This window comes from Scomber scombrus, chromosome 19, assembly GCF_963691925.1.
Source record: "Scomber scombrus chromosome 19, fScoSco1.1, whole genome shotgun sequence".
In the NCBI taxonomy this organism is placed as follows: Eukaryota; Metazoa; Chordata; class Actinopteri; order Scombriformes; family Scombridae; genus Scomber; species Scomber scombrus.
This window is the reverse complement of record NC_084988.1, coordinates 4,186,915-4,214,644: the sequence shown is the minus strand read 5'-3', so window position 1 is coordinate 4,214,644 and position 27,730 is coordinate 4,186,915. Positions and strand designations below refer to the sequence as shown.

At 39.0% G+C, this 27,730-nt stretch overlaps 1 protein-coding gene across 3 annotated transcripts in view; it reads right to left on the bottom strand.

Annotated features, from left to right (window-relative positions):
- atrn (attractin) overlaps positions 1–26,534 on the bottom strand; it is a 141,749-nt gene extending 115,215 nt beyond the window's left edge. For all 3 annotated transcript variants that reach the window (XM_062440928.1, XM_062440929.1, XM_062440930.1), the window contains exons 1-6: positions 26,041–26,534; positions 11,376–11,459; positions 7,695–7,808; positions 7,143–7,271; positions 5,742–5,938; positions 765–933 (exon numbers count right to left, since the gene is read on the bottom strand). In XM_062440928.1, the coding sequence (XP_062296912.1) occupies positions 765–933; positions 5,742–5,938; positions 7,143–7,271; positions 7,695–7,808; positions 11,376–11,459; positions 26,041–26,279 (932 nt within the window). In that variant the 5' untranslated portion in view covers positions 26,280–26,534. The remainder of the gene's footprint in view (positions 1–764; positions 934–5,741; positions 5,939–7,142; positions 7,272–7,694; positions 7,809–11,375; positions 11,460–26,040) is intronic.
- Positions 26,535–27,730: the final 1,196 nt, after the last annotated feature.

Here is a 27,730-nt window from a genome sequence, read left to right as displayed (position 1 = left end):
TGGACGAGTGCCACAGTGAGATCTAGAAGAACGTGTTTTGGATTGATGAAAGATTTCACCATGCTTCTTTCACAGTTATCAACTTTCGTCTAACGGTCTCTAACATCTGAACCCTGTGTAAACCTAACCATCAACCAACCTGTTATAAAAATGTGTGGGAAAAACATTTATCAAGTGCTTTCATTCTGTGTCTGACCTTTACTTTTATTTGTTTGGTTTTGTTTCACAAACTGTAGAAAACGTCCTTCAGTATCAAACTAAACAGTTAAAGTGAGGAGGGGGATTACGCTATTGTCCAATAAAACTCTATCAAGGTAACAAACACACAAAGTGGTGTATAGTTGCAGGGCCTTGGTCTGTCTGCAACCCCATAAAAACCAAAACATGAGCCGAGGGAATAAGTGTGATCTTCCTGGGTGGAGTTCAGGATGAGGAACATCAGCCTACACTGTAATTTTATGGTTTTAATTACATCCTTCAGTCTGTGTCTGACACAGAGCTGTCTGTACAGAGCTGTATTCTTCCTCTTGTTGATTTTCGACTGACAGGAAGTCATGTTGCTTCTTCCTGACAGACCTGACAATCAAGCATTACCTTAACATTTAATATAACAGGCATGCAAGTTAAAAAAAATGAAATGTTTATAGCAGATAGTGTTGTTTTTAAAAGCACGATTCCTATAGTCGCATAGCAACAGCAGGACTCATGTCTCACTCACAGCTCTATTGGATGAGAGCGGCAGCCAAAGAGAGGAGAGCACTTACGCTTTCACTATGTGGTAGTCAGAGGAGTTGAAGACGTAGCCGCCGATGACCCACATGATGCCTTGCTCCACCACGGCCTTGTGGGAAGCCCTGGCCAGACCGGCCTCTGTGTATTCCTCCCGCGTCCAGAAGGAGGAGTTGGCAGGCACCGAGACAGAGCAGTCTGGACCTGAGGAGGAGGAGAAGAAGCCAATAGAGTCAATGCTTCACAGAGGACTCAGTGATGCAGTCAATCAGTCAAAAGCCTGGACTCAGTCTCATTCAAGAGGTTGGGAAAGTGTGTCCTGACTTTTAAACCAGCTCCAACCTTTCGGGTAACTGCCTTAATACAAAAAAGCCTAATCAGCATAACAGCAGAAAATACAAGCTTGTGGAAAAGTTTCGATTTTACTATAATGCAAATTTGCAGGTTCATTCATATCAGACTCATCAATCATCAGATCTTCATCCTCCCAGAGGTTTTACAAGCAGAGGGCAATTTTTGTTAAGATTTAGGGATGTTTGAAGGAATATTTAACTGCTGTTTTGTAATTGTTATTTCTTAATGTGTTTCATTCAGTTTTCATGTATCGATGCACAGATGCTGAGGTCATGCACACACTTGGACACTCACACTTACTCTCATTTGTCCTGTTTTTATTGTTGTTATTATGTTGAAATTATTGAGTTTGTATTATGCAGTCATAATATCTTCTGTAATATTTTGTAATTTTAAATTTTTTTAGGCCCATTGGGTTTTTCTGCCTCTTTTTTTTTTTTGCAAAATAAACCAAACTAAACTAAACTAAACTAAAAAGTTTGTGCATTAACATAGAATTAAACTCTCACTGTCTTCATTAGTTCACTTTAAAGTGGTGCAGACAGGCGGAGTGTGCAAACGATTGGGGCCATCTGCTCTCCGTGAGTTGACTTCGAAGGTGACAACCATGATTCATTATTGATTTCATCTCTTGAATTATAAAAAGGCCAAGTCAGAATGAAAAAGGTGCAGAGGTTAAAGAGGTATATTTTAAAGTCTTTACATAAGCGAGATTCATTATGGAGGTGCGGAGTTATTAGCTTTAGAAAGTAGTTCTAAAAGTTTGTGGAGTTGTGGAAGCTTTATATGATATTTGGTGACATTTGACTTTTTGAACATATTTCTTTGTGGGGAGGGGAAACAATAACCATTTGAGTGGAATAACTCTCCAGAGCAGCCTTCCCCTGTTAGTGGTGAAGAACAATAAGACCAACAATAAACCGGAATCACTTCTGAATGGAGGGAAAAGATGTTTGGCAAACAAACTGCCAAGTTAGAAATAGAAAAACACGCCATGTCCTTGTCGAATCTGACAGGTTGTTTTTGTCTGTTGTATGATGAGCCGGTTCATGTGCAGGCTACCCATCCCTAACTATGAGCTGGTTCATGTGCAGGCTACCCATCCCTAACTATGAGCTGGTTCATGTGCAGGCAGGCTACCCATCCCTAACTATGAGCTGGTTCATGTGCAGGCTACCCATCCCTAACTATGAGCTGGTTCATGTGCAGGCAGGCTACCCATCCCTAACTATGAGCTGGTTCATGTGCAGGCTACCCATCCCTAACTATGAGCTGGTTCATGTGCAGGCTACTCATCCCTAACTATGAGCTGGTTCATGTGCAGGCTACCCATCCCTAACTATGAGCTGGTTCATGTGCAGGCTACTCATCCCTACCTGATGAAAAACTCAGATAAACACTGCCTGGAATTAAACATTTCCCCAACAAATTAGCTCTATCAAATAATCTTATAGCAGAAACAGGATGTTAACCACTGGGAGGGTGGTGGTGGCGATGGCGGGGGGGGTCTTTATCGATCATTATCAAAAACAATGCACAAGTGGCCACGTGACAGGAAAGGAAGTGTTGTGATTCATTGCAACAATCAAGGTCACTTTGCCTGTTTTCCTCGTAGTTGTTTTTAGCGGCTGGAGGAAAAAAAAGAAAAATTACCTGGAGGATAATATTTTTCAATCTGACTGCAGTATTGCCAAGCTCACAAAATTACCCTTGCACCTTTGTGGCATTTCCATGAATAAAAACAAATTTGGCCTTGTCATCCCTTAAAGAAGCAATTTGTTGATGGCTGCACATCTGTGAAAGAGAGATTAAATGCGCGGCTGGTTTGACTAAACAGACATCTGTCTCTGCTCCTGCACTGGTTAGGGTAGAAAATGTGTTTATTTGGAAGTCGGCAGGCATTGTGTGTGTGTGTGTGTGTGTGTGTGTGTGTGTGTGTGTGTGTGTGTGTGTGTGTGTGTGTGTGTGTTTGTGTGTGTGTGTGTGTGTGTGTGTGTGTGTGTGTGTGTGTGTGTGTGTGTGTGTGTGTATGCTAAGTGTGCTATTCCTCAGCTGGAACACCATGACAGGGTAATAAAGGCTAAAGAAAATGCCAGTCTGTTTTTCAACTCCCTCAGCTTTGGTAATTAGATCGTGAGCATGCTGAACTGCTGATATAACTGCAGTTAAATTAAGCTGTTGTCTCCTGCTTGTGCAGATCGGTGCGCTGGAGCGGTTTAAGGACTAATAGAGCGGTTAGATCACCCATATGGTCCGATTCAAAACGGATAAGGACTCAATATTCATGACTCGACTGAAAAGACGAGGAAGCTGATCTTTGCAAGGAAAGTCAATTTTAAAGTCCATCCGGCTGCTCCCCATAACATCCATCAGCAGATGGAGCCTCAATAATAATAGTTGAGGCTTAAAAGTGAGAAAACTACAAGGTTGAATGACCAGATAAACATGCAAAATCTGGATGGATCAAATCTGTAACACTCTCTTTACTAAACCTCCCACTGCTTCATTACAGCCACTCAGTTCGTACCCAGCTGCATTGTACATTTACTGGGAATGTTTGCTTTGGTTTAACTTGTGTACTCTGAATTTCAAACATACTCATGATAATAATGCTGGAAACTGGGATAAAAACTAGGTAATACTCGTGTGGCCCAGACAAGGCAGATAGGACTATATGAATAAACTGCTCCTGGGGCATTTTTTGCCTTTATTTGTAGGTACAGTCGTGGCATTAGAGGCCGACAGGAAACTGGGAGAGAGAGGGGAGAGAGGGGGATGACCTGCAGCAAAGGTCCCTTAACGGCTTCGAATCAGGGACGCTGAGATTATGTGGCACGCGTTTTTAACCACTCGACTACTGAAGCGCTCCATTGAGTCTGTATTTCTACTATCGATATAAAAAGGCAGAATGAGCTCACTGTTTCTGTCTTAAACTAGGCCCTCAGACTCTTTTCAGTGTTTTTAAGTACTATGACATTTTTTTAATTGATATTTCTTTTAATTATATGTTTAGCACTAAGCAGACGAAGGTAACCTCTGATTTTAACCAATGATTAAAATCAAGGCAAAGTCAAATATTGTCAACTCCTCCATTAAAAACAACACTAAACATACAGTGGGGGAAATCAGTAGTATTTCCAATGTGACTATTCACATGAACTTTTCACCAGACTTTGGTATTAATTAAAGAAATCGACACATATAAAGAAATCCAAATATTAAAGACCATAAATAAAGTTATGTGGAATAAAGTACACCAAGATAAAGTAAAGGCAAGGAAGCAGCTGAACTCTGTAAGTAGTTATAAAGTAAGTCTACCTTCTATTTGTGCACATTAATATAAGCTGAGCTATTACATATTGATGGGCTATAAAAAGGTTTTTTTGTTACCAAGGTGACACACAAGAGACATCTCATGATAGATTGAAGCTAAGAGCTCTCCCAAGACCTTCGCTACCTGATCATTGTAAAACATTTCAATGGAACTGGTTCCAGTAAGCACCACTGGGGAAACATTTGTGAAAGGAACTAAAGATCATAATCTTCTAATTTTAAAAGACAATCTATTTAAAAGAATGGGTCAAAATCTCACCTGAGCACTACAGTCTTGAGTCTTGAAACTGTCATTACAAACAAAAGGCTTTAAATACATTTCATATTCACTTCATACTTTTTTTCCTGTGTCATTCCACTTTAGCCCACATAACTTTATTTATGGACTTTAATGTTTTGATTTCTTTATATATATGTGGATTTCTTGTATTTCATGTGAATATCCTTATTGGAAATATATATTTACTGAAAGAAAATGTCGACGTGTTTACTACTTCCTCCACTGTGGTTCTTTCTTTCCCTCAATTTTATGTTTTTTTACTAATCATATGGCACATGTCCTAAAGAACCTTTCACAGCATACAAGGAGCTGGTACCTCAGTTGTATACAACGTGTAGTTTTTCAGATCTAATTAATTTACATTCTTCTTCACTGTGATCCAATCAGACACAAAGGCCTAAACACAGTTACAGTATCTTATCTTCAGTTTGTTAAATAGGCTGCTGAACCATTTCAAAATTAAAACACCATATCTGCTCTTGCCTCCTTTTATCTGACTCTACACATAAAACAGTACTGAAAATAGGAAGGAAGCATATTTAAATGAAACACCAAAATGCTATGAGTGTAACTTCTGTTTCCCTGAAGGAGAACGCAAAGTTTCAACAGACCCAAATGTTGCAGTTCGATCAACACAGAGCAGTGAGAGAGTCAGTGTGCATGATTTAGTTCCGCCCCTGCATCTGTCTTAAGGCCTGAATAGAGTTGCTTCCATCCAGGCCATGCTCAGGTGTGATATATCCTGTATAGTGCATCGACTATGAAGGGAACCGTATTAATAATCTTGTCTGGCAAACCTGAATTTTGGCAGCAACATTTATGATTTAGACACCACTGGGAGCACAGCCACCATTCATTCTCCACAGAGAACGCAGACCCCAGTAAAAAAAAAGCTTATTTTAGTCCCAGAGAAAAGCGGTTTGGCATGCGTAGACTTGCCGAGGCCAACTTGATGACATTGTGGTAATTCAAATAAGCGCAGCGTATGAGACAATGAGGTCACATCACTGGCAGGCGGAGCGATGCGGCGGCGGTGCCAACCCACCTTGCCATCCGGCCTTGCAATCGCAAGCCTTGCCCTGGCATTGACCTCGCTCAGGGTAGCCACAGTCAGCCATGCAGTAGGGAACATCGCAGGCTTCCCCCTTCCAGTTGGCTTCGCACTCGCAGAATACCGAACCGGTGGAGTTTCCCACGCGGCACTCGCCACGACCGGAGCAGTTGTTGGGACACGTATTCACCCTGGGAGGGAGGAGAGAGGAAGAAAAGCAGTCAGACAGAAAAACAGGATAATGGGATACTAGGATTCAAATCCTGCCTGAAATACAGACTCTGAATAAAACATCAGGAACATCTTTTAACAATTTAACTATTAACGCCTTTGCACCACAGCTGCAACCGGCGCAGAGGCAAAAAAAAAAAAAAAAAAAACGCTTCGCACTGCAGCAAACAGACGGCAGCAGCCCGACGTGATCCTCTCGCTAAGATGCTGCATGTCAGTGTAGGGGCTGAATCATGCAGAAAGTGATAGGTTTATATGCATCATCATGTCCAGGAAGGGTGTGAAGTGGGCCCTTCACCTAAATAAATCCCAACAGCTGCTTAAACAGGAATGATTAGTACTGAGGTTCTTTTCTCAGGACTCGGTATCACCGTATTTATCATTTAACAGATACTTTGATCCAGGAACTGACACTATTATGAGTGCATGTGTGGAACCTGAGAGATGCCTGGCAGTGCCACACACTCCGCTGTGGGATTATGAGCAATTCGATACGTGGAAGCCGCCATCACAGCCAAATATTTCTCAATCAGAAAAGGTCTAATAATATCTTTTTTTAAAAACATGTGACCACAATTGATGACTTTGTTTGTTTTTTTTAGAAGTCAATGGTGCGGAGGAGCAGTCTAACAGACATTTGAGGGACTCTGAAAGAGAATTAAAAAATCCTTTAAAGTAAAATTAATAAACACCCTGCGAGTCGAAACACTTCAGTTTATCTATGTTAAAATAAAGGATTCTTAATTCACTATCTACTGCCTCAGATGTCTTTTAGCGTGGGATTATAAGCTAGTATGACAGTCTTTTTTATCCTCATGTTTCTACATGTCCGATCCCTGAAGAGCACATGATTCTTTCTGCTTTTTACTTCAATACCAGCTTCCCTACTCAGTGTAGCACTCCCCTTTTTTTCCCCCTTCATCATAGGTGTCTTGTGGAAGATTATATTTTAGAAATGAATGACTCTTTTATTTTGAGATGTAACCAACATGCAATCTAAAATGAAACATGGCCTCTGCATTTCTGTAGATAAACACACATGGCTTTATTTTACCGACTCTTTTTCTATCTTAACTTTCATAGCCAGCATTTCATTGGTTACGTTTTATGAACAAGACAAGTGGTCGTAACACAAACTTCTTTTTTATGAGCAGCTTCTCTCACCTGTAGGAAATGTTGAATCCGGTCAGGTTGTAGGCGGCGTCGCTGAAGAAGTGCAGCAGGGCGTAGCCGGAGTGAGACACCACCTCAGGAACGGTCTCGTTCCCGTAACGTTCAGGAACGATAAGACCACTGCAGTGAAGAGACAAACCTCAGTGAAACTTATCTTTTATTATTAATTTTACTCCTTGATTAAAATGTCTCTAAAAAGGTCAGGCTGTTAATGAAGGAAATATTACAATCTTCATTTGTTTTATGTCATAATTTCATGGTTCAACAACAGTTTGTGAACTCCTCTCTTCATTAAGTTTACTAGAATCTGCTACTATCCTAAAACACTTAAAGGTGATGTTTAAAATTATATTATATAATTATGTTTTAGAGGCTTTTCTGCCTTGGCAAGAAGTAAATTCTGAGGAAAAGCTGCATCTATCAAAACCAACATTTTAGATTGAAAATATAAGAAATTAAGATAAATAATTGAAGAAAATCAGGAGTCCTGTCCACACAAAGGCTGCAAAAAAACACTTTCAGTCAAATTGGCCGTAGATGTACCTGAACGCAGCCAGAAGAGGGGCGTAAATTGAGTCTCCGTCATACACGTAGAGGTGATCCCAGCTGCACTCGGTGGCAAAATGGTTGAAACGTAGTCGGAGGATTGTGTTAGGCCTGTAAAACACACACACACATCACACAGAGGAGGACCATGAGAATGTCTGTTTGGATTGGTTATTAGAGCCTGAATCATAAAGATCGGTCAGCTGATATGATCGGTATTGGCATATATGTTTATATGTATGATATGCATTGAGTATTTAATGTATCTTTGGTCTTTTTTCTTGATTCAAGTTTAATATACAGTATATGTGTATATATCTTTGGAGTTATTTACAATTATTACACTCCCAGTGAAAAAAGTTGATTGTTAAACTGTAAGATATTCTACCTCCACTACATAACTTTATTACATGTGTTTGATAACCACAATTGAGGGGATGAGTGTTTAAGATTTTTGGCCAATATCTTACTATCAGATTTTAATATTGGTATTGGCTCAAAAACTCCCGTATCAGTCAGGCCTTATTGTTCACTACTTCAAAACTACAACCAAACTCAACAAAGGCAAAGCAACATCAGAACAATCACACATACCTCCATCAGTCATTCAGTATTCCTCTTGTATTGATACACAGACGCATTCATAGAAAAAACTATTTTAACTCAAACTTTACAATAACACAACTTGTGTGAGAGTCGACGGCTCTTAGGTTGGTGCAACAAGCCGACTGTTGTTGCTTTGACAGCTCGTACCACACAACATTATTTATTATTATATCAGCTTTTGTAGTCTAGCATTGCAGTAGGTTTTTCATTTTTTAAAGCTCTGGGCACTTTAACTTTTCTATTCAAACTGCAAAAACAAATTTTATGTGAATATCTGACAGGAAAAGTTTAACTTCCCTTTAACCTTTTTTCCACATTCTTTAAAAGTGATATGTAGAGTATGTGCAGGCATCACGCTGACAGGGAATATTTTGGAAATAAGAACGGGACTTTCCTGATCAGGATTCAAATAGTAAAATCCCCTTCTGTTTTTCTTCTTGTTCCTTCTATTGGATATTTTGAGCTTCACTGTTAACAATGACGTATGTGCTGAGTTTGATGGTTATAATCTGCTGAAACTGGAAAGTTACTCTATGCTCTGATTAAATGTGGGTTTAAGACGTGTATGTACAAGCTTGTTTTTTTGACATCAACAAATTATGGTCCAATGGGCAACTTGACACAACCGTGAGGTGGAAACTTAAAGCCTCCAGTACACTTAGACACTTTTATTCATATTCATCGTGTATAGCTTTTGACAGCAGAAGGCCTCTGGGGGCTCGGATAACTGCAGCTGTAATAAATGTCAAAGTATAAAATGCCTCAACACAGAAAATGTACAATATTTATACTTTAAATAGATTTTAGTAAGTAAAGAGACGCCTTTTGAGTTCAAATTTCAAAATAAAAAATATCTTGAATTTTCTTAGTTTCTATATTTTTCAATGAAAGAGAAAGAGGAGATGTCTTTTTAAGGATATTTAAGGAGGTTTTTTTAGTGGAAAACTATATCAGACTCAATTTTTCAGTCAAAGCATTGTATTTTTTTATGTCTTCAAACATACCTGGCGGGAATCTTTAAGATCACTCGACATCTTAACAACACCAGTTTCGGAGTAAGTAGTGAGTAGCTATTAAAACACATTCCTGATGTTCACACATGTCTATTATCAGGAAGGTTGTGAAAGTTACTGTTTCACCAGCTTAAGTACCTGACTGCTAAATACAACACCCAGTGAGAGTGTGTACTGCAGTCAGCTATTTACTCAGCCACATGAGCAGAATAAATCGCAATTTAAACATTAAAAAGTGAATAATTAACAGGCTGATATGGTAGAAACCGTTTCCACCTACAACAAGTATTTAAAAGCATTTCCCTGCAGGCGGTTGCCCTCCCTGACACAACATTTGCATTAAATCAATACATGGTTGAGAAAAGCTAATAGAAAAGCAATACTGTAATACTTCCTTTAATTATCTTTTAGTAGAGTTTAATACTCTTTTACAATATAACTCATATGCTATCTGTCTGTCAAATATAAATACCACAAAGTAAACAGAATAAAGTTATATTGCATTAACTGTCTGTGGCTTTTACAATAAATAAAAAAAAGGGCAGCTGATGGAAAAACAGGAAACTTGAAGCTTGTTTTAATCAGGTTTTTTGATTGAAGGAATTCATGGGATTCTTAAAACTGTCCCTCAGCTCTAAATTTAGTTAACGTCGCAAAATGAAATCATTCAAAAAGGAGGGAAGATAAACAAAGGTCCATTTAGCGCGTCTACGATGAGGGCACAAGATGTACAGGAAATGTTATGAATGAATAGTCACATTTTTCTGCTCGCAATTTTATTTATTAGAGTGAAGCAGTGACTCACTCACTCCCCCCCCACCTCCCCCCACCCCTGAGCAGACAAATAAGCTGAGGTTTGATTAGAAAAGAGGACTTGTGACTGGTTAAAAAAAAAAAAAGAATCAAAAATGATAACTGACTGGGGAGATCTGACAAAGAAATGTCCTTTTTTTTTTTTTTTACTTCAGCAATTACCGTCAAGGTCCCCTTGGGCCTGGCAGCAAGGCACACAGCACAGACATTTCTCTTCTTTTTAAACAAATTATTTTACTGCTTTTCAGTGGGTCAAGTCCCTTCCGGCAACTGCATTTGATTCAGCACACTATAACTGCAGAGGAAGCAGTTTAGACGTGAACATGAATGTCCGTCCGATGCTTACGAGCCTCCTTTAAAAAAAAGTATTCTTTGTCATTTTGATGCACGACGCGTCACTGCATTAATCTCCCGTTAAGAACAGGCAGAGGCCTCGGAGATAAGCATACGAATGTGTCGTTAGCAGTGTAATAAAAATGTCGGACAACCGCATGGCCGAGTGATTAGAGAAGCCGTCTGAGAACAGGAAGGTCACAAGTTCAAACCCCTGCGACAACTACGCGTCCTGTCGAAGTGAAGTGAATGCGAGTGTTGGCTAAATGCCTAAAATGTAAATGTAATCAAACGATTTATCAGATGAGTTGGCGCCAAAAAAAAAATGGGGGGAAAATAATTAAGAATTATTGCTCCCAGATCGATACTCTGAGGTGCGGTTATGCTGACTACAACGTCAGAGGAGTAGTATTGACTTTCTCAGTTGCTTTGCCATTCATTGTCATCCATCACCACTAAGATAGATACACTGTAAAATCTACTGAAGGCCCGCAGTGTGTACAAATATGTGTATTAAACTATTAAAATGAGCATTGCAGCTTCAGTTTCGGGAATCCATCAGTAAGACTCTGTTTCATTTACTGTGTCCAATACTTTTATGTCTTTCTTTCTTTCTTTTTGATCTTTTGCACAGGACAAGATAAGTGCATAGATTGAATTTGTTTTATGGCACAACACCATTAAAACTGTCTAGAAGAAAAAAGGCCCATTCATCAGGTATGAACGTGTACCGTTCCTGACCTCGTTTAGGACAGATGTTCACCAAGAGGGAGAAAATTTAAAAATGAAATAAAATTAAGGGATTCAATTAGTGTCAGAAGGATTTTCAAGACTTCCAAGAATTGAGGAGCCAGTTTGGTGCAAACGTCTGATCTGATCTGGTGTTTGATCTGCGCGCGAATAATCAACTTACTGTCCCTCAATAAGCCAGGTGCACTTGGTCTTGTACTTGTAGTTTCCTGGTCCGTCAGTCAGGTAACCAGAAGGTCCCGTTAGCCTAAAAAAAGGGAGAGAGAGAAGAAGGAAGGTTGGTTGGCTGGACAAGTAGAAAACCTTCAAACAGTGTCATATACTCTAAATCATCCTTTATTTAACTGAAGTTATGACCTTTATGCAAAAGAGATGAGAACAGTGTTCAAATGTCACATTAAAAAGAAGTGAAAGTAAAAAAAGGAAGGAAAATGCCTCATGATCAAGATATTATTATCATTTCATATATAAATAGAAATCATTGCTTTAAAAAAAAAAAAAAGGTGAAATAACTGATGGACCAATAACATCAACGGGTCTTTGAACAATTCTCCTAACTGAATTTAATGAATCTATTGATTATCTGATAGAAAAAGAAAAACTAACGTCTTTCTTTTCTGTCTTCCTACTTTTCAAAAAAGTGACCTCTCATATTTAAGTTACATAAGACATAACAGGAAAATGTTTAGTGTTGTTATCTGATTTAAAAAAAAAAAAAGATAAATCAATTTAATGTTGTGTTTAGCACCAACTGACAAATAAGAAATGGATTATATTTTATTTATTAAGCAAACATGTTCAAATGTTCAAATGTCGTTGTTGTTGTTGCTATGTATGTCGTTGATCAATTAATATCATTTAATTATATTGATCAGAATAAACAAGCAACCTATAAATTAGTGTCACCTTGTACCAGGGGAAGTTTTACTACTTTTAATGAAAAAAAACAACATATTTATATCAGTAACTAACATATCAGTTATAAAAATAATTAATTAATCCAGTCAATTTCAGTCAAATCCTTTCAGCACTAAAGTTTTACTCCAAGTCAACTTTGCTCCATCAATTCTGACATTTGTTTCATGTAATTATCTACAGCTTGCTGCAGTTAAAATGTTTTTTTTTTTGTTTTTTTTAAACTAAAACAAACCGGGGATCGGGTAGTGACACCACAGAAATGATTACACACAGTCGCGTTACACAAGAGCTACCGGCCAGCCGAGCGGAGACGAGCTGAAGGTAAACACTAACTTCCGCTACTTAACTTTACAGTTCATGCAGCTGTGTGTTTGTGCAAGGAGCGCGAGAGGACAAGCCAACGACACACCGAGAATAATTAAACCTCACAGTAAACTATCATCCGAGGTCGAGCGCTAACACCGTAATAGTACAGTACGACGCCCCGGCCCTTCTGTTACTGCCTGATCAATTCCTGCTTGATGACACAGCAGCAAAAGAAGAGCCAAATTACACAGGGGACACTTAGACGCAGTCAGAGATTGTATCATTACTGATGTAGGTCTCAGGGTGCAATGACTCCGCTAACACACCCAGTCGCAGTCCTGTTCCAAAACAGTCTCCCAGCAGCGCTTCAGACCAAAGTCTACTGAGAAACACAACACTCCGTCCTCGTTTAACAGCGGCAGCACACGGCGAACAACAAATCTATGTACTGCAGTGAAACCAAACACCAAATATAACACTTTTTTAGGAGAAAGCTACATAAAAAACTACATTTATGCATAATAATGGGTTTGACTCAACTCAATGTGGGTGAATCTTAAATAAAAAGTCTGCTTTTATGCACAGCTTCTGCACCATCACTTCATAAACAGGATATCATTCTCTCTGTTTGAGCATTTAACATAATTTCTTCTTCTTGTTTTTTTAATTCATACCCAAAACTTCTAGGGTGGGGGGGTCCCTGCTGGGTATTGCATAACCCAAGTTTTTCATTTGCTTCTAAGAACCAAGTGTGCAGCGCTTTCTGCTTATTGAAACCTTTAGTAGCTGATCTGCAGGCCAATAGCTGCAGCTGTGTGGGCCGGGCAGCTCAGGGTCCAAGGACAAGGGTGTTGTTGAGTTAACAACAACTTTACAGGCCAAATATATGACACTATATTGCAACAATGCTCTTAAGATTTCCCTGCAACTCACGTCTTACAGTCAGTGTGTCATTTGCAATACATCTGCCACCAAAATAGACATCAGGGGAAATAAACTGATCATTTAGAAGTGTTTCTGCTAACAACAAAGTCAACCACTTCCCCTCAGAGTTACCAAATTAATAACCACACACACACAAAACTTCCCCTTTTTTCTTACATTTGCATGCTCACAGCTTGTACTGTAAGTGTTTGTAACAGAGTGGGTTTTTTCACCTAGCACTTTTCACGTGGCACGTCTCAGCGGTTAGCTAACGAGTACACCGGCGCTGTAATTACACATCTCTCACTGCTAATACAGCCGGGAGACTGCAGGGACTCCCAACTCTCCCGGCTAGCAGACAAACAGAGCTCCCTCAGAGGACCAGAGGCTCCAGATTGTTCTTAACCCAACACACCACCACCCTCTTTAAACATAGCCTGACTCAACCTTCTGCAAGGTCAGCACTTTTTTTTTTTAGTCATACTCAAACTACAGCTCTGCTGCTACAAGATCCAGCTCATACACGAGATGATCAAATAATACTTTAAATGATCCTAGGTGGTGTTTTTATTTAAAGTGACCATTAAAAATACCATTTAAAAGCTAAGTTCACCTAATTCATGTGCAGAATTTCGTAGGTGTCAAACTTACGTCTAACAGGGATCCAAACAGACAATTAACAATTCACAGACCCCAAGTGGTATCAAACAATTCAAATCATTTCTATCCCCACCTACGTCTTTTCCTGCTATCTCAAAACAATGGAGGTAAACGTAATTTCCTTTGCAGCACTCAAAGCAACAAAAAACTGAACAGCAATGAGCCTGTTGAGAAATAACTACTGAGTAACTATGAATCATTATCATAGCTCCAATGAAAACCTAACAATGAGGTCTGTGGATTATCCATACTGTGGAAATAACTCCTGGGAAGATAAATTGTTCCAAACGTCATTTTTTTATAAATTCATCCCCCTGAATTCTTCTGTATCGACAGTAGAAACGTCCGGGAGACATTTCTCACAACCTGGGCCAATAAAACCAGACCTTTGAAGCAATGCACACTCAATGTGAACTTACAATAACTGGGACAACAACAGGAACTAACTTTACTGAGGAAACAAACCTCCCCCAAAACACAGCAGCTGCATAAAATTAAAGGAAACACTAAAAGAATACTGATGTGACTCAAAAAGTGTCTGCTGCAGTGTTAATGTTGGCTTGAAATCAGCTCAAACTAAAACTACCCTTAAAAACTGTTTTATTCTTCTTCTTTTTTTAACCTAATAGAGTTTAAATGTTCTGCTCACACCTTGAACTATCAGTCAGATTGAACAACTGAGCAGTAATGTGGTAAATATTCATGTTTTTTTTTGGTGCAAATCAGTTGGGCAGATCAATTTGGGTCATAAAGTTAGATTTTAAGAGAGGGAAGCCGTTGGTGGAAATCAAGCACCGTGAAGATAAGGTCATTTACAACAGTGAGGCAATAAAAAAACATCTCAACTGGACTTTACATGTTATTATAATAAAGCCTCATTCACAACACTGAGGCAATATAAACCATTTCAACTGGAATTGTCATGTTATAAAGTCTCTTTTACAACTGACCCTTGCTATAATGAAGCATACAAAGAGCACCGCAATCTCTACGTGAAACACACAGGAGATTAAAATGGGAACTGAACTAAAAAAAAAAATAGACAACGCCAGTGATTTTTCATGTTTTAGTCCCTAACAACCATTTTCCACAGCCCTACCCTGAGCTTTAAAAAAAACACATGTGAATGCTTCCCTTCTGAATCATATGTTAAAGACAAATAAATGGCAGCGGAGTGGACATTTTGTTCCCTTTATTTGATCGTCACAGATATGTTGTCATAGTGTGGGAAGTTGCAAGCGGAGGCTGATTAAAAACAAAACTCTTTCTGGGTGGTGGTGTATCCTAGCATCAGCTTAGATTTCATGTGTTTTTTTTTGTGTCTCATGGCAACTTGATTTCATATCGTATCATAAAATACTGGAAACCAATGTGTTCTTGGATTTTTATCAGGCAATGTAAAAAACAAAGAGTGTGGCTTATCTGTGGCCAATAATACTGTCAAGCACATGTGTTTGTAGATAATCTGCCAACACATAAAAAACAACAGTATGGTCCTTTAATACCTGAGCAACACTGCGACATGTAAATTAGAAGAATATGGCGGCAGGTGTCTGCACTTCAATAAGAACTCGAGCTTTGCATCCACGGTAACGGTGACATCCAACAACGGCTCTTTCTCATGCAAACAGTGAGCCGGCAGCAGCAGAGCCAAAGCGCTCTGCAAATGGCAAAGTGGCGTGGCGTGAGAGTAAAGCAAACACGATTCCCCTCATTCAAAAAGGCGACAACGGTCCTGCACGGGCTCGCGAGGGAAAAGAGCAAGCTCAGACAGAGAGTAAATGCTACAGGCTGTCTGGACAGGCATAGAAAAGCGGAGCTGCTATCAGACTTTAAATCAATCAGAGGGAAAAAATTTGGGAGAAAATTCCACTTTTGTTATGATGTTATTGAATTCAGGCTGGTGGATCAAATCGGATCATTTCACATGATTGTGCACATGTAGTAGAAGTAGAAGCCTTGTATCTTGATTAAAGGTTAACAAGGTAAAAAAAAGGTAAGAACATTTTTAAGGGATGATGTGATACTTGTCTTCACAGTGGCTCCTGAGCAGTTTGGGGTCCAGTGAGATACACAATATATGCACCCAAAAAAAACAAAAAACAGATGTTGCAGCTAACAATAAATACACTACCCTTCCTTTTTTTTTAACGTTGCCATGGCAAAACCTCCAAGAGACACACACTGACATGAAGTTAGTCAGCAGCAGCAGCGATGGAGAAGCAGAGCTGAGGACTGAATGTGGCTGGTAACAAGTAAACAAAGGCTGGGTAGTCAAAACATTCTCAAAGCTGAAAATCCTTGATATGTGTGATAAGTTGGGACTATTTTCCAGCGTTTCTGTGCTCGCCACGCCTCAGCGGGTTTTGCTTTTGACTTACAATTGCACTTTAATATGTTTTTTTATGTTGAAATCCTCTCTTTCATTTGCTTTAACCCTTACAGACTGTTCATTTTTTTACATTTCAGAGCTGTACAAACACTCTATGCACATTTCTGTAAGCTGGACCTTTCCTAATGTGATCCACAGTTTACAAAAATAGAAATAAAACGCTTTTTTTTTGTATATGCAAATGTAAAAATTTGACTTCAAATTCTTCACATTCTATAAAATGTTCTCCAAGACCATAAAATAGTGATTGTGTATGTCTTTTTTTTCTCCATAAGTACATAGAATACACTCTGTTTGATCTCTTATAGCTTTATTAATTATAAATCAAACATATATTACTGAATGACAGGGAATTTATTAATATGAATTGGTGTAGAGAGCAATTATGAATCAGAATATGAACAGTATGTGAGGGTTAAAGTGCATCCTATCTCCACTGAAACCATGCAGATTCCCAAATTAAATTATGTCCTCTTATAATTTGTGAAAGTGAGATTAACTGACATCATGATTTCATATCTTCACACTTTTTCCCACTGTCATTTCATCCATCATAACCTTTGTGTACAGCTGTGAGTAAATCCATCCAGTATTATATATATATATTGAACCTCCTCTATGGCTCTGGGTAACAGTGAATAGGACACATTTCTCTGCCTCTGCAAGAATAAATCAGCAGTACAGCAGTGCACCCCATTAGTCTCTGCAGAGGGCTGGCAGGCTGGTCGCTCGGCAGAGCTTGTAGTAAAGTGGGGTCAGTCTTCAAACAGGTTCCAGAGAGCGCCTCAGGACGGACCGCAGACTAACACGCAGACCACACAAGACACAACAGCAAAAAGGCTCGACGCAGCAGAAGAGCGGTGGAACTAAAAATATCCCAACCGAAGTTGATCTCAGGCCAAGACAAACAGATCCGCAGTATATCAGGGGATGATTGGGATATTGTTTAAAATGTCGCTGATAAGATATCAACACCCTAGTGAGTGACTCAACATCTTGACTAATCCAGACTACTAATGAAACAGTGATTAGATTTACAGCTGCAAACACGAGTCGATTTATTGATCGACCGAAAATTCATCAGCACTTATTTTGGTAATCGTTTAGACTCATTTTTTCAGTACCAGCTTCCTAAATGTGAATATCTTCTGTTTTCTTTCATCATGTATGACAGTGGACTGTTAGTCAAGACGAAGATATACATTTAAGGTCGTATCAAAAGGCTTTTTGGAAAGAATCGATCAACATTTCTCACCATTTTCCAAAGGACTAGTCGATTAGTTGCAGCACTGATTATTATAATGTGGATATAATGACTAAGTGGATAAAGGTAGATAATAGAATAATCTGTTAAGCTCAGAAAAAGACATTTTTACTGTAATGTAGCCTCTAAAAGCAGGAAAAGACACTTATTCCATATCACAATCCTTGATACGATACTATATAATATTGATTTATTGCCCGGTCCTACTATGAAGTAATCTTTGTGAGAGTGGGTTCCCAGTTTGCACAAACACAAGTATATATGACAGATGTGATAAACACTCCTGACATTTTCATGCTATTCCACTGATTGGCGGTTTTGTGGTTGTAACAAAAGTAATGATGCAAAAGTCAGCAAAGACAAACGATGCTAACTGGCAAACCACGTTGGGAGGAAACTAACATAAGGCTGCTCGGACACAAAAAACAATCCTAAACAATTATGCCATTTTATCAGCTTATTACATGTTAACAAACGCAGGTTATTGACTCAAGGGGAAGGCAGTATGGGACGTGTTTACAGTGCACCAGTGTCAGGATTATTAGGTTTATTTCACAGCCAGTTCCAGACACATCAGAAGATACATTCATGCATACTGCACTAGATCAGTTCAAAGATGAGCAGGAAATACAGTCATTAGTTGGCACACAGTCCCACATTAACCACATTAGAAATTGGGGGGGAGGTAGAGTTGGTGTCTGGACATGAACATGCGTCAGAGGCTTACACTGACTCTAAGTAAGATGGATAAGGAATTTATTCACTAGGGGGGGGGGGATTGGCTCATAAGCCCGTTCTCAATAAAAAACTGAACTGTCTACCAAAAGCTGTATCTCATACCAATAAAAAAAAATAAAGTCCCAAGTCTGAGGATCTCTTTGTGCCGAGAAGCATAAAGCTGACTTTTGTAGCCATAATCTGACCAGAGCATGAAAACTACTACAGTTCAGCCTCATGGCAACACTGATCAAATTTAGGAGTGGCAGTTATGGCTCGGGTTATTTAACCATATAAAAATAGGTTTTCCAAAAAATAAAGGAACTGTTTAACTGACATTGATGAGGATAAACTAAATGAGCAATTCAACAGCTCTGATTCTGCAGTGAAAAAGTGATGTTTTCTGATGTTTTCCCCCCATAAACTTACAGCAGCTTAAGTGCATGTTATGTCCCAGTGAAGCTGAACTATTAACCTTTAACAAACTATGGTTTTACTATGATCTACATTTAGGACTGGACTGCTGTACATGTAATTAAAAATACTGAATTCAAAAGAAACACATTTTTATGTAGCTCTAGTAGGCTTGGGACGATATGACAATCTGATGACACGATTCTCCTCAAAACTCACCATAATTATCTAAAAAACTCGCTTAAAACTCTTAAAATGGCACTAAAACATACTGGAATGACTTCATCTTACATTTTGTTAAGAAACTAATATTTGTATTGCTTCACAGGACTTGCATCTTTTTTTGTGTGAACATCATTTTTAGTGGAAAAACAGACTCTTGCCAAAACCCAGCAGGTAACCACAATGAGAGAAAATAATCCATTAATAAGGCAGGCAAATGGCAATTCAGAAGAATAGTGAGTCAGACAGTTTTTCAAGTCACTTGTGAGGAAAGTCACCCTCATCACAGGAAATTCATACTCATGAGTGGATATTTATGATTATCCTGATAACAGAAATTCACCATGATTAACTTAGCTGGAGTTGTTTTTTATCACAATCTAAGATAAAATCTTATATCCTCACATGCGTAGGCTCTAGTGGTGTCTGTCCGTGTAGATAGTCTTGTTTATGAGGTTTTGAGATACCCATCTCTACTTCCACCTCAGTTTATTGGAGATGACTGGAATTTTCATTTGTGGTGTTTAAAAAATGTTGAAAAATAAAATAAATCAACAGCAACATTTCTTTCCAGGAAAACTAAAGTTTACCAAAGAACTGTCATGTTTCTAAGCTGCGATGACCACAAACAGTACTAAACTGGGCTCCACTGAGCTTGGACGGAAGCAGAAATCCCACAGATGGATCTATCTCCAAACCGAGAAAAACAAAACCAGTGCCATGTGCAAGGCTCGATATCACCGGGAGCTGGAAAGTATTTTTTGTTTGTTTTTTTTAAGGAGGGAGGTGAACAGACTGTTTAAGAATTGAGAAAATGTATTATATTTGTGATGTGATATATTGATATCAGAAAAATATTCTTATTTAAGGGGAACTATTATGCTCATTTCAATCTGGGGATCCACTAGAGCAGCTCTGCATGATTCACAGGTCAAAAAACTCTTCATTTATCTTATAATGACCCTTTATGCAGCCCCTCAGTTCAGCCTCTGTCTCTTTTTCTATAAGAACATAAACATACAAACAATATGTACAATATGTGAGGAAGAAAATACTTGCAATAAAGTGATACAAAACAGACAAACAAACAAAAAGTACCGGTCTATTAACTATCTATCACCTATCAGAGCCATGTTAAGTTACTGCTGATGAAAACCCAACATTTCCTGATTTTACCGCTTCAAATCAGATGACTAAACATCGAGGAGACTTCTGTAATGACTAATTTATTGGAAATTAAATGTGTTCATCAGCCAATTAGCAGCATTACAAAACAACATCTGGATAGATTTTGATTAGAAACAATGCAGGAAGGAATAGTACAAGCAGAAACAGCCTCAATGATGATGATGATGTTTGATGAAGAGCTTAACACTGCATTTTCTACAAACCAGCACACTTTAAACAGGTTAACAACTTATTTTAGCTCAGTTTAGCACGACTACCTCCAACCATGATGCAAGCAGAGCGGAGCAGACCAAAACACACTGCAGAAGTTGTGGGTAACCCTGTGTAAGTCGAGTAGATGAACATATAAAGAAATCTGGCCCTAGATGACATCAGCTTGTGTCAAAAGTAGAAAAAAATGTTGAAAACTGAGCATTCACAGCAGCCTCTGGATTACACTTTAACCTTGATTTACCTCAATATTTCACACTTTGGCCACATTTAAAATGAACATCTGACTATGTAACATTATATATATATATATATATATATATATATATATATATATATATATATATATATATATATATATATATATATGACAGAAAATGAGGAAAAAGAATAATAGGCCCCCTTTAATATGATGATATTGATTTCAGCCATAGTGCATCTTCTGTGATCTAATTATATGAGACATATATGTGAGTCAATGCCACTCTCAGCACACTGAGCTGCACGGGAACACAACTTCAAAAATATCCTCAGATGCAAAAAAGATGCAACAACGAAACATACTGCCCCGTCTTTGTCCGCTCCTTCATGTTGATTTTGGCCCTCATGGCTAGTTGAGACTCCATCTTGGCACGACCCTGCCACAGAAAGCTGCTTTTACCAGCATTCACCAAGCGTTGTATGGCAGCATTGTCTGTATGCTAAACACCGCCTCAGACCACAAGCTCTACCCCGAAAAAAAAACTATCAATCCTTTCACTGCATTAACAAAACAACACAGCTCCGATTCCGGGGAAGTCTGGGATCATAGCGCAGAAAGTTTAGCACTTGATTTGGAGATAATTAGCCTGATGTGGTGAGATAGCTACAAAACCAGTGTCCTGCTATGTTTAAAAGTGAAGTTCAGGGTCCAAATATCAGACTACCAGCTTCACAACTTCTCTGACAGCGCTGACAGAAGAGGACTGGACTCCATCTATCCACTTTTCACCACAATGACTTTTTAGAAACAGAGGCAGACAATTAAACTCTGGTCTGCTGCTTTTAGGAAAGAGGTTGGCGGGGAGAAGACGAACTCACCGATCACTGACAAAAGAGAAGTTTCAAGTTCAACTTTAATAATCCCCACAGGGACACATTGCCTCTTGCATTTCGCCCAGTGGGCAGCGTTGAAGAAGTGTCCAGGAACTAACCCCGAGCACTGCGGGTCAATGTCTCAGTCTAGTCTAACAGCTGTATTATGTTTAATATCTCATTTGTATGTGCTGGAGGGCCTGCAGGAAACACAAGGCTGCAACTACCAAGTATTTTAATTGAGCACCTCTGTGCACCCTGACTAAATTAATTGGTCAATTATTTTTTTTAAACTGCGGAAATGTGCATAACAACTCAAATGTGGTTGTTTTGACTCCAAATAGTGATCCAAAACCCTCAAGATATTCTATTTACAGTTTAAATGAAACACAGTAAAAAAATAAAAAATCTCCATATTTTAGAGCCTAGAGCCAGATTATGTTTTGCATTTTTTTGCTTGATAAACGAGTCCAATGGTTAATCAATTTTAGCGATACATGCAAACACAAGAGGAATCAATTAGTCAATCTGCAAAAATAATAATTAGCAGCATTTTCTTGGAGGATTTTTTTTGCAGGGATTTTGTCGTTAATGGTCTGTGTACAGTAGAAAAGCAGACAGGAAACATGGGATGAGTGAGAGAAGAAGAGGAGAGGACGACATGCAAAAAGGTCGCTGGCCAGCAGCTCTGCAGATATGCATCTTTGGATCGCTTGTTTCAAGTAATTCGTCAAACAGCGATGCCAAACATTTGTACTTTCTACTTTTCACAGTGTGAGAATCTGCAGCTTTTCTTCTTCTCATACGCTTAGAAACCGCATCCTTTTTTTTTTTTTTTTTTTTTTTTTACAACTGTGGTTCAGATAAGTGATAGAGTGATTGGAAGATAACACTTTGGACTCATGTGATAGGCAACTGTACCATATAACGACTTAATAACTCAACAATTATTCAGCAAAAAAACCATACAAGAATGAGACATAATAAAAATAATCACAGGTTTCACTTGGTTTTTCTTGCTAACTAACTGAGTCACCGTGTTTTCCAAGATTCAGCTAGTAGCCGACATTGATTTCCCACAGTGATGGACTGTTTTAATTGACACTTGAGTGCAACTGGCTCTACGTTTTGTTTTTTTTAAAACCACAACCAAGATGAGCTATTTCATCCGGAGAGCACTCAACCCAGCCGTTCCGAAACATTAGAAGCTCAGCAGCAATTCAGCCTCCATTTTACCTGCTCAGATTTATCTCAGCAATTGGCTGGTGCTAATGTGCAAATAGTCCCAAGCTTCTCTTCCCTTGACGACGGCAAGGTTTCTGAGGATGCACAACACCGCGGGGGGCCTCCTGCCTACTCTGCTTTATGACCTGGCAGGCTGGCACTCAGCTGAGGCAGCATGACACCGAGTATCAAATTAAAAAACAGGACAAAAAACAGCTCTGGATCTCCTAAAAAACATTTGGCTGAGGCCTGGCTTGAGGGCACACCCTGATGGACACATTTTAGCAGCACAGACATGCTAGCTCATCACAATGCTGAAAGAAGAGGAGCCTGCTAACAGCTAAAAAGAAGAGAGGATACGGATAAGTAGAGGTTTAACATTGCTGTTTGAGTAAAAACTGACTCAACCGAGGATTTTTGGGGGGGAAAAGTTATGTTTTCTAATTAAATACATATTAAGGATATCTTGGCAGGATGTGCAGACGAGCACAATTCTGTAGCCAATAGTATAATCATCATTGATTCTATCTAAATGAAGCTGTCATCAAGTGCTGCAGGGCCATTTTCTTCACCAGAACATCGCTAATACAAACTCTAATATAAAGTGACAATTTAATGAGGACAGAGAACAAGATGTGGAGCAACGATTGTATGAATATCCTCGTTAATTGATGCTTGACACCTTTCCGTTGCATCCTGAATGTATACCATTACAAAATATGTGCATGTGTGTATGTGTGTGGGTCGCTATCCTTTTGTCAAGTCAGGGTGAGCATGGAAAGTCTAGCATGGATGGATGTGGGCAGGGGAAAAAAGGGGATGAAAGTGAGAACGGATGTGTTATTGGTTTTATCAAGTGGTTACTATCCTCCCACCTCACAGATGTTTCAATGAATACAACCAGCAGCACTAACTTAGCTTCTCCAGCTGTGAAAACAGAGTGCTTTCGGTATGTGTGCATGTAAGTTTCCCATCATTTTGGCCCTGAGCTTCTGCTGCTTCTGCTGCTGCTGCTGCTGCTGTTGTCCTGGTATTAGTGTGTAATGGTTATCTGAGTGCTTGAGTGGGACAAACAGCATCCCAATACGTTAGTTCAGATGTAGCCTGACACCTGCTCTATTTCAAAGAGTGCTGTGAAGCTTGGCAACACAAAACTATCTCATCTACAGGACTGACAGAACTACATAAAAGACCCTCATCTACACTCCCTCATGACATCTCCAGCAGCTATGATCTCTGCTCTTGATCAGCACTGTACCAACATGTCCTCTTCAGAAAAATACACAACACAAGGATCATAATGTGGTCTGGGATAACCAACCTGGGAACAAATACCTGGTTGGGTTGAGTGAAATCACTGAAAATGATCAACTGATAGAAACATAACAATTTTGATGACCCCTAGGTGTTAAAAACAAGCTTATCTAAAGAGGAACAGTTCTGTTTAACGTCATTTTAAAGGCAAAACGATCCTTAATGGAAGACCCACTGCAATAAAACAGACCCAAGTCCAACCTTGATAACAGGTGATCTTAGTCAAGCACCACCTTAAAATACAGAAGAAGAAGTGATATGTTTGATCATAGTAGAAGAATGAGACCTTTAGACACACCATCACAGGAAATGAGTATATGGAGCTAGATTGTCCCACACAGGTACCCATACTGGTGGCCCACCATGCAATACACCAGGGTCATCGAATTAGAAAAACTAAATGGGACTCAGTCGTTATTAATTGTATTAATTGCACCTGTGGTTTTCTTGCTTTGACATGTCTAAAATGTCTCCAATGAAAAATGTCTAATTGAGTGCCTGAATGACAAAGATGAAGTGACACTAATGAAGATTAAAGGCACTCAGGCCTCATCTTGGTCAAGCGTAAGTCACATACATGTTATAATGTCATTATCCAAATGATGGGGCGTAAGTTCCACTGGGGTAATTATTCTTTTTTTAACCGCATGGCGTTTTTTCATCTATTCCTGCATGATCTAAAGTGGTCTAAATATGAAGAAAACTGTGAAATATGCCTTTATTGCAGGTTCTGAACTAGAATAAAGCTTTCACAATTCTTAAACTGTGTTGGAAAGAGACTTTGGCCTCTCTGAGATCATCCAGTCCAGTATTTTACCAGCCTAGCTAGGTGGTAAAATACTGGTGGCAGAATATATCATTATGACCAACTTTATTATTTCCTGGATTTTGTATCACCATAGTTCCTAAATGGGATTCAAATCGGAAACATTTTTATGGCGGAGGCCCCTCCAGACACCCCCACTTCTCAAACCATTGTTACACCCTTGTCCAAATGACATAAAATCATTATCATGCATCTTTGGGGCCAGAACGCCGGCACTCTGCTGCAAATGTTAGTAGCAGAGGTAGCATTAGTAGCAGTAATAGTAGTAATAGTAGTAATAGTAGTAGTAGTAGTAGTAGTAGCAGCTCTTTGAAGCCCCCAGGTGAGCACAGCAAGGCTTCTGTTGACAAGAAATCTGAGCTAACACACAGAAGATTTAGCCCAAAGCAAAGCAGACAGTAGGCTAAACCACACACAACCTATCCCACACATTTTTACCAATGAATTGTCTAAACTTTTCCATAACTATTCTATAATATTTTACCCCATTTCCATGACTTGATGTCATTTCCTGTATTCTGGAGCCTTATAACAGCTGTTTTAACACTTTGATCTCACTAAATGATGGCTGCATTTTGCAATTACATCCCAGAGGAAGCGTTGGGCCCCAGATCACATATTAGAAGATAATAAAAAGCTCAAAAGTAGCAAAATTGATGATCTGTATATTCCTATTAAATGAAGCTACTGATTTCGACATGGAAAAAGTGGGGGGCGGGTCCAAATTGCAGGTGTGGCTCTAGAGAGGGGGCCAACAGGGGCCAGTGTACCCAGTAACTCTGTGTCTGGACCCCCCTGTGCAACCCCTCCCCAAACGAACTGCATTAATAATAAAATGACAGATTTATTGCAATGATTTTGTACTGAGGTTGTATGTGCACCTTTAACAAAAAAGCTGACCCCCCCCCAACTTGGCCCCTCCATTAAAACTGGGTCCAAGTTCATGCAGCCCTGTCTTACATCCATTATCATTGATATCAGAGCAGGTCATCCTTAATTTAAAACTTTTCCAAACCATTCACCTCATCCCAAACCATTTCCAGGCCTGCAAAACAGCTTTTCTAATTTCATAACTTTTCCAGGAATTGCATGACAGTGGGAACTCTGACCTATGACACCAATAAATATTAAAAGCAGCTTTATTCTAGCCTGCATGTCCACACTGTGCTGTGTACCTGAATCGCCCTCCGCAGTGCTGGCATTGGTCCCCAACCCAGCCGGGGAAGCACACACAGCTGCCAGTGGCGGCGTTGCACTGTCCGTTCATGCACGGCTTGTCGCACTCCTTCGCCTCGGTGACGCCCGGTAGACCGGACAGCAGACCGACCACCGACAGCAGCAGCGCGGTTAGCAACATCAGCAGGCTCCGGTCCCGGCCATAGCCCGAGCAGGCCCGCCGAGTCGCCCCGTACATCCTCGCACAAAAGATGGCTGCGTGAAGGCAGAAGCGCCGCTGCTTTCAGGGGGGATAGAGACCCAAACACGACCCGTCCAATGCAGGTGGCTCTCCGGTAATGGAGGACCGGCGGTACTGTTCCTCAACCCCCCCTCCTCTTCCTCTTCCTCTTCCTCTTCCTCCTTTTGGTGATACGGTTTTAGTGTCTGTGTTGTTGAGGCAGGGCTCTTGGTTTACATCTTTCCAGTGGTGCTGGTTCCCAGAGCCGCAACAAGCCGCATATTGACATCCGGAAGTGACGTTATGACAACGGAAATGCGCAACCGGGAGGGGGGAGGTGAGGCGCGCGGAGGGGTTTAAACTTTCATTTTGAGAACTCCCGCCCTCTTTTACAATCTAGTTTCTGTTTCATTGGCTTAATCTCTTTAATTCATCAAAAATAATAATTATATAAAATTAACAATTATTTTCTATATTGTAAACTATAGGACTATAATTCTGAATAGTCTTTCCTCCTCTTAATATAATTTTCTTGTATATTTTTGCTTAGTTTTATAACTTTTAGGGTTTTTTTTGGTATATATTTGTGTTTTGTGTTTATGTATGAGCTATTGGATACATGAATTTCCCCTATGGAGATGAATAAGTATTTATATCTATCTATCTATCTATCTATCTATCTATCTATCTATCTATCTATCTATCTATCTATCTATCTATCTATCTATCTATCTATCTATCTATCTATCTATCTATCAAAAATAATAATATAAATTTACCATTATGTCTATATTGTAAACTATAGGACCATAAGATAGTGATCACTGCAATAATTATGTATAGTCTTTCCTCCTCTTAATATAATGTTCTTGTATATTTTGTATATTATATTTTTGCTTAGTTTTATAAATTTCAGGTTTCTTTTGGTTTTTTTGGTATATATTATTTTTTAACTTTTGGGCTTTTTGTATTATTATTTGTTCTTATATATTTATTTATTTATGTTTATGTATGAGCTATTGGATACATGAATTTTCCCTATGGGGATGAATACAGTATCTATCTATCTATCTATCTATCTATCTATCTATCTATCTATCTATCTATCTATCTATCTATCTATCTATCTATCTATCTATCTATCTATCTATCTATCTATCTATCCATCCATCCATCTATCTATCTATCTATCTATCTATCTATCTATCTATCTATCTATCTATCTATCTATCTATCTATCTATCTATCTATCTATCTATCTATCCATCCATCCTATCTACAGTATATGGATACCTACTGACTGGGCTATATCCTCCATGTTTTTTTTAATTTTTTTTATTTTATTCATTTATTGCACATTAATAAGAAAATACATAATACAAAAAGTAATGCATGCAGATTTTTTTCCGATTAAGAAAAGAAAAGAATAACTAACAAAAAGTATTGTGTTGTATATTTATGTTTTTATA